Source organism: Suricata suricatta, chromosome 5 (assembly GCF_006229205.1).
Source record: "Suricata suricatta isolate VVHF042 chromosome 5, meerkat_22Aug2017_6uvM2_HiC, whole genome shotgun sequence".
In the NCBI taxonomy this organism is placed as follows: Eukaryota; Metazoa; Chordata; class Mammalia; order Carnivora; family Herpestidae; genus Suricata; species Suricata suricatta.
In genome coordinates, this window is record NC_043704.1 from 16,173,580 (window position 1) to 16,184,573 (window position 10,994).

The 10,994-nt window shown below is 40.1% G+C and overlaps 1 protein-coding gene across 1 annotated transcript; it reads left to right on the forward strand.

Annotated features, from left to right (window-relative positions):
* Window positions 1-8,928: 8,928 nt before the first annotated feature.
* Window positions 8,929-9,603, forward strand: CLDN17 (claudin 17). Its single transcript, XM_029940882.1, has one exon. It carries the CDS (start codon window positions 8,929-8,931, stop codon window positions 9,601-9,603), a length of 675 nt encoding a protein of 224 aa, XP_029796742.1.
* Window positions 9,604-10,994: the final 1,391 nt, after the last annotated feature.

The window sequence follows — 10,994 nt, forward strand, 5'->3', positions numbered from 1 at the left end:
GTTACTGGTTGAATTATTTTTACTGTTTGTATAAATATCATTGTTTTTGCAGTGATAATTTTTAATTTAAGGAAGTTCAAAATTAGCTTTTAGTTTGTTAAATCATATAATAAATGGAGACAGTGTTTGCCTTCATGAAAATAACACTGCACACTAATTTTTTAAAACACAGTTTAAATGTAGTCATGGCATGGTGTACATATGTAAAGCTCCGAGTCACAAAGCTAACTAGTAGGATATTGAATCCTTACAACACACAGAGACACTCAGGCAATATCAAGTGAAAGAAAGAACTTGCTCAACTTTTCTTGTATTTAGATCAAACGTTATGACCAGATCCAGTTTTTGGACAGCTTATAGTAAGTATAAGACTAAAAATGTATTTAAGAACAGTATATTTTAATTTGCTAGTATTTACTCATGGGAAGGCTCTCCAATGTTTTGGCTCATCAAAATATTGGATCAGTTTAAGAACAATTTCATTGTTAAAATGAAAAAAGAAAAGAAACTGACAGTGATAAATGGATGCTTCAAATCATGGTGCCTCATACTCCAAATCCAAGAAATAGAAAATGACTTGTGGGGGACAGATTATAAAAGTATACCTCCGGCTGGTAAATGTAACCACCGAAATTTGGTTTTAACAGTTCAATAATATCTGCCAAATCAAAGTAACACTGATAATTTAGTTTATTAGTTGTGCAGTTTTGTTTGTATTAATTTGTTGATTATTTTGGTTTTATGTTTTTAATAAGAGCCATAAGCATAAAATGTTGTACCATGTTTTATGTCTGAACATAACTGAAATAACATTATGATATAAATGGTTTTTGAAAACTTGTTCTTCAAAGGTATTTGAACATAATTCACAGTTGAGAAGCACTATACAAATACTCCAATTGAGGTGTTTTCAGTGATAATAGGTAAACATGCCCTCACTTGCTTTTTAAAAAAAAATAACATTGCCTAATTGCAGAAAGATAAGAGAGCAATAAATGCGTCACTTTTATTTCAAAGCTTTTCACCACCTACTCACATAAGATGGAGTTTAACTAGAAATATAAAATATTTACGCTCAAGATTCTTGTCAAGGAGAATAACCTCTGATTCACTCTGGAGCCTCAAAAGCTCTACAGAGAGAAATAATATGAATGTAGAATTACCTGAAGGATATACAATCCATCCTTTCATATAGATCAGTGCCTCTCGGTCCCCACTGCATACTAAACTCACCGAAGACACATAAAAAATACTGATGCCTGGGTCCCCTCTTGAACTATTCCGATTTAATTGGTTTGATGGGAGACCTGATATGTTTAATAACTTCTCTCCTCTGATTCTAATTAAAAACCAAAACTGAGAACCACTGAAACAGGAACTCTAAAGCAATGCTTCTCCTACAGTCTGTATGCTGGCATCACAGAAGGCGCTTTACAGTACTGGCGCCACTAGACAAAACATAACATAAACAAAAATTCTGAAGCCACGGCCCCGCCCCCAGGCTTTTGGTTTAATGGGTTTGGGGTGGGGCCCAAGCACTGGGATTGTTTTAAAGCTCCCACAGGTGATCCTAATGTGCACTCAGGCTGAGAACCACTGATCTAAGATCTGAACACCTGGACCACATCATTTAGGCTCCTGTAAAAAAAGAACACCTGGGCAAATTCGTCTACTCTATTTACTGTAAGGATGTTGTTCATTGTATTCCACAGTGAAAGAAGTTCTTTCTGGTGTCAGAAGCAAGAGGAATTATGTAACTCTTAAAGGCACCTCTTTGTTTTTTACTGTATGGACATTGCATTACTGCTAAAACACTTAGAGGCAAGTTCATGGCCAATGCTTAGCCAATGTGGTACCTATCTTGTGGAGGAACGTCATGCGTTTTTATCTTCTATATTCTACTCTTGTTTTATCCTGTGCCCCAAATTCTCATTTGCTTTTCATTAATCACAAGGCTCCTTGTTTTATTTTCTATTTTGGCAAGTCATCTTCAATTATTTCCACAGCCATATGACACAGGAAAAAATAAAGGAGAGAAGGAAAAGGGAGAGAGGAAGATAAATTCAAAGGTTTCTGTAGCATATTCTCAACTGTATGCAGAAGCAAAACCACAAACACTGAATACAGGTTTTCATTACCTGGACTGAACTCAGATTTCCCTGATTGGTTTCACACAAAAGGTCCATATTAAATACCGACATGGAGGTAGCCTTCAGACAGTTGAGTTTCTTTTTAATGTTTTTAATGTTTATTTTTGAGAGAGAGAGAGGGAGGGAGAGAGCATGTGCTCAAGTGGGGCAGGGGCAGAAAGAGAGAGGGAGACAGAGAATTTGAAGCAGGCTCCACACTGCCTGAGCAAAGCCCAATGTGGGGCTCGAACTCCGGAACTGAACTGTGAGATCATGACCTGAGCCAAAGTCAGATGCTCAACCTACTGAGCTACCCAGGTTTGCCAAGACAGCTGGAATTTGAGGTAGGCATGCAATATAATGGGTTAAATTTGGTTGACTAGGCTGGTAGTATTAAACCTAATTTAGTTTGTTTTTAGATTACCCCCAAATGCATCCTGGAATAGAAAGCTATTTTTTAAAAAAAACTTCTACATGAGATGTTTAAATTGTCACGTAGTGTATTTCATCACATGAATCCAGTCTTTGTAGAGAAGTATTCAAACTGAATTTATAATTTAAGAAGATATAATTAAGTATTGATCCTTAAGTTAGAGGATAGCCTAAGTAAATGAAATATTGCATTAATTAATTAATTCATTATTCATTCCAACAATATTTCTGGAGCAGACAACTTCTGGCCCACTCTGAGTCAGGCTCTCTGCTGGGCACTGGAAATCTAGTGGTAAGCAAAGTAGACACAGTCTCTGTTCAGATGGAATCTACTCTCTATAGGGGAACAGACTTACATGGAAATGCATATTTATTTAGAATCGGTGGAAAATGTTCTGGAGAAAACCGTACAGTTCTGAGAGACTAAAACAATGGCAGGGCTGGGGATAGAAGTGGAATCTGATATGATCCAATTCAGAACAGGTTTCTCTTGTGACTAAATTTGGATTCAAATCTGAAGGAGAATAAACGATTATTAGATGGGCAGTGTCACACAGGTCAGGGGAATTGGAAACGTGCTTTAGGGAGAGAGAATAGCATTAGACCGGAGTCAGTAATAGGGTAGGGATCTGTCTCTGTAGGTGTGTATTCATGCATTACTTCCATATAGCTTCAAGTCAATCTCATAGACATCCAGTTAAAACTTTTCCAACTCATTTGTACTTGTTAAAACTCGCACTGGCCACTGAGAGGGACCAGACATCATCTTTCAAAATAGACACACAGTAAGTTGGGAGAATGCCTGAACATTCTCAGGTGTGTTAACTCCTGAAAAGGGAGAAAAGTTGGACAAGATGATAATGCTTTGAGTGTCCTAATTTTTTCCACTCCTATTCACTTGAAGCTGATGGGCAGGTAAAGCTCTGATATGTTTTTATAAAAAGAAGTCAAAAGTTCCTTAACCTAAATTCCATTCTCTAAGACCCCAGAACAAGTCCCAGAACGACACGACAATAGAGTAAGTCAGTAGTCTGTATTGTCAGATTTCTGTCCCTGATTGTGATCTGATCATTTGTCGAAAAAATGGAGGTTGTAGATTCTTACATATGTCTACAGTCCAGACTGTCCCTGTGAGCTGCAACATATCTAATTCTCTACACCCTCTACTGGGATGGCTCACAACCAACTCAGACTTGACATCTGAAATGTAATTCTTGATCTATTTCTAAAAGATCACTCATCCTTAAAAGGTCTGTCACCTCAATACATTCACCCCTGGTACAGTGATGCTCCTGCCAATGAAAGCAGTCACCCCAGACTTGTTTCTGACCTCCCGTCCATCAGCTATGCTCACCAGTTATCATTCCGATGCACAATGTAAATCCAGCCCTCCTCAGCATCTCCTGTACTCTGACCACCTCTCCCGTCTCCCAGTTGGGTGATTGCAATAACCTTCTAACTGGCTTCTTCATGTACTATTTTGTGCCTTTTTAATTCTTTACCCCCCAAATATCAATATGTTGTGGTTTGGGGAGTATTTGGGGTTTTGTTTTTGTTTTTAATTTTTTAATGTTTATTTACTTTTGAGAAAGAGACACAGAGTGAGCAGGGGAGGGGAAGAGAGAAAGGGAGATGCAGAATCTGAAGCAGGCTCCAGGCTCAGAGGAGCCTGATGAGGGGCTCAAACTCAAGAACAGAGAGCTCATGACCTGAGCTGATGTTGGGCACCTAACCAACTAAGCCACCAGGTGCCCTTGTTTTTGTTTTTAACACAGACTTGATCATGTCAGCTCCATGCTTAAGATCTTTAACTGGCTTTGTATTTATCTCAAGAGAACATGATTAAATGGTTCCCAGTAGCCCACACATTTAGACTTTGCACTGGTAGCTTCATTTGCCCCTCACTGCAAACCCCATGTCCTTGTGTTCAAAGCCTTCCATCTGTATTAGCCCCGAACTCTCATCGCCCTCAGCGTTTTCACTCACTGACTCCCTTGCCTGGGACAGTCTTTACCTGGTGATGTAATTCCTACTCAAGCTTCAGGTTATAGCTTAAATACTGTTTTGTCAGAGAGTCTTTCTTTACCTCATAACTAAAATTACGGCCTCATCATAATTTTAGACTCTCATCATAACTTAGTTTTTCTATACTCTATGTTTTTTACCCATAGTTGCATCTCATTTTGTAATTATATTTTTTGCAATTGGTTGTTTATTATTTACTATTTTCACTCCAACAAGGTCTGTGAAGGCATGAAATGAAGTCATGGTTGGAAGATCAATTTTAAAGCTGAGCATGGGCCAGTCCAAAGATGGGTCTCTTGCATCATGCTAAAGGATTTGGACTTTATCTTGTAGGAAGGGGAGGGCTATTAAAAGAATTTTGGTAAGGTGGTGCCTTGTTCAGAATTTGATTCAGAAAGCTCTGAGTATGGATGAGATAGGAGTAAGACCAAAGGCAAGGAGACGAGGAAAGACATCAATGAATTGATTCAAGTGAGAGAGCATAAAGATGAAACTAAGGTACAGCAATGTTACCACAAAAAGATTTTCTTATTTTAAAGATTTTATTTTTAAGTAATCTCTACACCCAACATGGGCTCGCACTCACAACCCCATGAGTCACATGCTGTACGTATTGAGACAGCCAGGTGCCCCATATGACAAGAAATATTTTTAATAAGTTAGAATACAGTGTTAATCAACAGTTGGGTTTCTTCCAAAAGCAACCTCTGAGGTGGAGGTTAGGGTACATTATTTTTACTATGAAATACTCTTGGGATCAACACCTGAGGAAAAGAAGGAAAGGAAAAGGAGTGAAGGAAAGAAGGGAAAGTTAAGTTGTGGTGCAGAACCAGGTGATGGCTAAGGCAGTAAGCCAAGACTGAAACAAGTCCCTCTCCAAAATATAAGCCCTTTACTGCCTTAATTAAAAGATGGTGGCTTCTTTAGGCTGATACAGAAAGGCCAATGAGGCAAGGGTATGAAAGTATCATTTGAAGGCAGTAGTAAGAATGCCCAGGAAGGGGGCACCTTTGGTTGAGCTCCCTTGGTTGGCTCAATGGTGGTTGGCTTCATTGTTTGAGCGCCTGACTTCTGCTCAGGCCATGATCTCACAGTTTGTGAGTTTGAGCCCCACAACTGGCTCACTGCTCTCAGCATGGAGCCCACTTGAGATCCTCTGTCCTCCTCTCTCTCTCTGCTCCTCCCTGCTCATGCTCACTCCCTCATTCTCTGTCAACAGTAAATTAAAAAAAAAAAATGCCCAGGAAGTCTGTCACATTTCTAGCAGACTTCCATGTTGAAACAGTGGAAAATGTAAGTGGATTACAAGTTGCATGTGAATAAAATGCAGGGAACACATTTCTGGCAAGATGAAATTTTAATATGGAAGAGAATCGAGTATATTTATATTCTAAAGGACAATTCAGAGAAAGGACGAGGATGTAGATACAATGAAGGGAGGGAATTATCAATGGAACAAGAGCCCCCAAGGAGGAAGAAGGGGTTAAGATTCCCAGAAAGATGGAGAGGAAAACAATACCTCTCTTTCAACGTAAAGTGAAAAAGTAAAGCTAATGTTGAGAATCAGCTTTGCTTGTAACGGTCCAAAAACAAAAACTCCTACATTATTTATGTTTCCCAGATTATTCTTATAATCAGGATGCACCTCTGTATTCTAAGTAAACATATGCTTTCCCTTGTGTTTATTTATAATACAGACCAGATGTTTTATCTGCTGAGAAAAAAAATCAAGCAATTGGAAAGGAAGTTGGAAACTTCCAGGACAAAATGAAGATAGGGTTTAAAGCGAGATAGAATGAGGAAGAGGAAATAAGACACAGAAGAGGAAATGGAAGGGACAAGGTGGAGTAACACTGGCAAATCCCTTCAGGATGGGAAGAAACCTGTGTCTCAGTAACTTTGAACAAAGGCAGAGAAAACCCTGCCTTCTGAGCTGGTGTTAGGAAACTCTGAACCACACAGAAGTCACCCGTTTCCTCAGTGATTCACATTCCTGAGAGAGGGAGTTCTAATGGTACTAATATGGCAACAACAATGACAACGAAGATAGATGATTGATACATAATAGCTGGATAGACCATCTGTCTTAAAAACTTATCAGTTTCCATATTTCCTAATTCAATTAATGGACTCTTTAAATTTGGATGGTATTGGACCTTCCATTGGCTCTTGGCCTGTGGTTGACTGAGAGGGAAGACCTGTTGCAAACTGCAAGGTCTCCTAGTTGGAATATACTGGGTGGGCTCATTCTCCAGTCGGTTTAATCTTTGAGACAGAATGCTTGCAGTAGGATGTGAACAAAGAGGGGGAAGGTCCACACTTCCCACATTATGCACCGTGGTCCCTGGGCAGTGGCTGAGAAGCGAGAGTCAAGGATGAAATATTGATTCTTGAACTTTGAAACAGTCTCAATTGAATTCTGCTTGCTTTGAAAACAATTTGTAAAACTACTGAAAGGTTGTATTAAATTTCGGTTTTGGGGGGCGCCTGGGTGGCTCAGTCAGTTGAGCGTCCAGCTTCGGCTCAGGTCATGATCTCATGGTTCATGAGTTCAAGCCCCGCGCCGGGCTCTCTGCTGACAGCTAGCTCAGAGCCTGGAGCCTGCTTCAGATTCTGTGTCTCCTTGTCTCTCTGACCCTCCCCTGCTCACACTGTCTCTCAAAAAAAAAAAAAAATTTCGGTTCGGTCCCATTCATATGAATAGAATTGAAAAAGCATCTCTCCCTCCCCCTTTTGAATTAGTCAGGGAAGGTAAGCAATGAAAGATAGAGATTGGATGGATTTCTCCATATTACCACATGGCTAGCCTAGCCAAGCACTCCAAGGACCTCACATTCTGCATTTTACAAACAAGAGACTTAAGCCTGATATACTTTGAAGATACCTTCCATCTCTAAAATGTTTTCCATTACAATTTGCAATTAAGTCATTGCATAGATAATCCAAAGGGCCACTTTTATATTGTTCTATAAAAGTGGAGTATACATGTTTAGCTTTGATAAACGTGATATATTTCAAGCTGCCATTGAGAAAACAGATAATCAGGGCACCTGGGTAGCTAAGTAGGCTAAGCATCCAATTCAGTTCAGATCATGATCTCACAGTTTGTGAGTTCAAGCCCCACTTTGGGCTCTGTGCTGACAGCTCAGAGCCTAGAGCCTGCTTTGGATTCTGTATCTTCCCCCCTCCCCCGCCTCTCTTTCTCTCTCTCTCAAAAATAAACAAACATTTGAAACAATTAAAAAAACAAAAACCAATAGGGGCGCCTAGGTGGCTCAGTTGATTAAGTGGCTGACTTCTGCTCAGGTCACGATCTCCAGGTTTGTGAGTTCAAACTCGATGAGGACTCTGTGCTGACAGCCCAGAACCTGGAGCTTACTTCCAATTCTGTGTGTTTCCCTCTCTCTTTGCCCTTTTCCTGCTTGTGCCTCTCTCTCTCTCTGTCTCTCTCTGTCTCTCTGTCTCTCTGTCTCTCAAAAATAAACAAACATTAAAAGTTTTTTTTAAAAAACCAGCTCATGGAAAGTTTATATACAAAAAATTATTTCACCAGAGAGAAAGTGTTACTTAACAGATAATATACTAAGTACCAGTAAATTCAATTATAAGGAGTGCTTATCTCTGTTCTGCCTTTCTGGACCTTAAAAATAAACTGAAATCTGAAATTTCTCTTTGCTTAGAACTTCTTCTTTAATAAAGATTCAGAGATTTTAGTAGAAATCTTGAAACTAACCACTAAACATGTCTCTATATCCAGAGGTCTTTATTAAGACCAGAATTGGCTAACCCTGTTAAAGAAAAGTAGCTTAGATTAGAAGAAAGTAATAGATCATCTAAAGTGCAAAGTATTCTTCAATTGAATTGCTCTCCAAAGAACTGGCAAGGTTTTGATGTTGCCTCCTCTTGTGACTTAACATGTATATTTAGGCTTTTTTATCAGAGCCTTTTTTCAGCAGGAAGTTTTCAGCTCTGTAATTAGCAATCCACAATGGAAGCTTTGACACTTAATTACAACATTGCTAAGACAATAATAATAAGAGGAATACCAAAGTTGAATGCAGAATTTCTGGACACACCTCTGGCTCCCTTCTTATTGGCTGGGAAACAATTATATATGACTAGTAAAGAATCCATACAGAAATGAATGCCAGTGTACAAAGGCAGGGACTCTTAGGTAGGCCAAGTTCAGTCACGGCTGCTGACTTCAACTAAAACGTCATGGCCAGGAACGGTGGAGAACATCCTCAGAGACTGCTGTAGACTCAGAGAGGCCTTCTTCCACGTTGTGGATTTCTAGCAGCTTCTACCACTCCAGGTTGGGTCGGTCTTCAAAGCAGAGGCGATGGCATTTTATCCCCTGCAGATTGCTGGTCTGGTTCTTGGCTTCCTTGGCATGGTGGGGACCCTTGCCACAACGCTCCTGCCTCAGTGGAGGGTATCGGCTTTCATTGGCAGCAACATCATTGTTTTCGAAAGGCTCTGGGAAGGCCTCTGGATGAACTGCGTCCGGCAAGCCAAGGTCCGCTTGCAGTGCAAGTTCTATGGCTCTTTGTTGGCTCTCCCACCTGTCTTAGAGGCGGCCAGGGCCCTCATGTGTGTCGCCGTAGCTCTCTCCCTGATTGCTCTGCTTCTTGGCATTTGTGGCATGAAGCACCTCCAGTGCACGGGCTCCAACGGGAGGGCCAAAGCGTACCTTCTGGGGACCTCTGGGGTCCTCTTCATCCTGACCGGCATCTTTGTTCTGATTCCTGTGTGCTGGACGGCCAACATCATCATCAGGGATTTCTACGACCCGGCCATCCACGTGGGGCAGAAACGGGAGCTGGGAGCGGCCCTTTTCCTCGGCTGGGCGAGCACCGCCATGCTCTTCATTGGAGGTGGTCTGCTCCTCGGGTTCTGCTGTTGCAACACGAAGAAGCCGAGACCCAGGTATCCAGCCCCGGGACACTGCGTGCGGCACACAGAGAAGCGGAGGAACGTGACGGTGCTCAGTAAGACTTCCACCAGTTATGTTTAGTACCTGCTTTTGGCCCAAACTGTGGATTGCAATCAGCGTTTTTTATAGAGTCCTGCCAGACCCTGTAAGTACATCAGGCACTAACACTGGCTTTATGGCTTCATTTACATTGAGATGCAAGTACAAAGAATATATAGATCATACTTGTCATCCGTGGTAGGCACAGAAATGGCAGACTTCGAACATCCTGACCTCGTGTGTATTAAATGCACTTGCTATTATTAGATACAAATAATCCCCCTTCCAATTGTGCAGTTGAAAATCAAGTATGTCCACATCCTTGGTATAATGATAAATACTGGTTTTTTTATGACCATCATGTAGCATCTGCTAGGAGACACATATTTTATTGCAATTAATAATACACAGCAATAAAAATTTTTGAAACCAGAACCTAAGTTATTTTTCCTCCAGATTATTACTTATACTAATACAGTAAAAACTGACATGTGGACGTTTCTTTTTTAAACAATTAATCTGAAAAATAATAGATCTCAAATGCAGATTTTAAAAATGTTTATTTATTTTTGAGAGAGAGAAAGAGAACGAGTGGGGGACGGGCAGAGAGAGAGGAAGACACAGAATCTGAAGCAGGTTCCAGGCTCTGAGCCCAACGCTTGAAGTCACGAACCAAGACATCATGACCTGAGCTGAAGTGGGATACTTAACTGACTGAGCCACCCTGGCGCCCCTCAGATAAAGATTTTTAATAGAATTTGTCAAAATATGGAAATGTCCTTTCAATGGAAAGATTTGTTATTCCTTTCAGAAACTCAAATGCACTGGCAATTAGACATTTTCGGGGGGACAAAACAGGGCTTTGATTTCTCTTAGGAAATCTATGAAGATGACTTTAAAGCACCTAATTTATATAGTTAGGCTTGCCAGGAATTATATGTTTAAAGGGCAATAATTTATAAACAAAAATAATAGGTTCTATAACCTCTGATTTGTGCCTACAGCAAACAGAAGTATCTATCTTGATAAGGAACGTGAGTACAAGGATATGATCACTCAACTGTCATCAAGAGGAAATGCGGTCCTAATTAGGGAATTGAGGTTTGGGTGTTTAAGGGAATAGTTTCTGTTCCTTGTTTTATTCTTTAGTCATTGTTCAGGTCTATACACGCAAAGTAAAATGAAGAATGAAGGTAATGATTCAGGCAATTATTCAGGCTAAAATAAGTACCTCCATTATTCTCTAATAAATAAATAGGGATGGTTAAGGCATCGTGTTTTGTTTGAATTATATATATTATTTTCTCAGTTCTTTACTTCACATGCATTTAATATGCCATATTTAATGTGCCAGTATGAAGTGTGGGGGGGGGCAGGGAGGAGAATGGGTATATGAGTGTTTGTGGGAAAAAAACATTCCTATGAATTGCTTC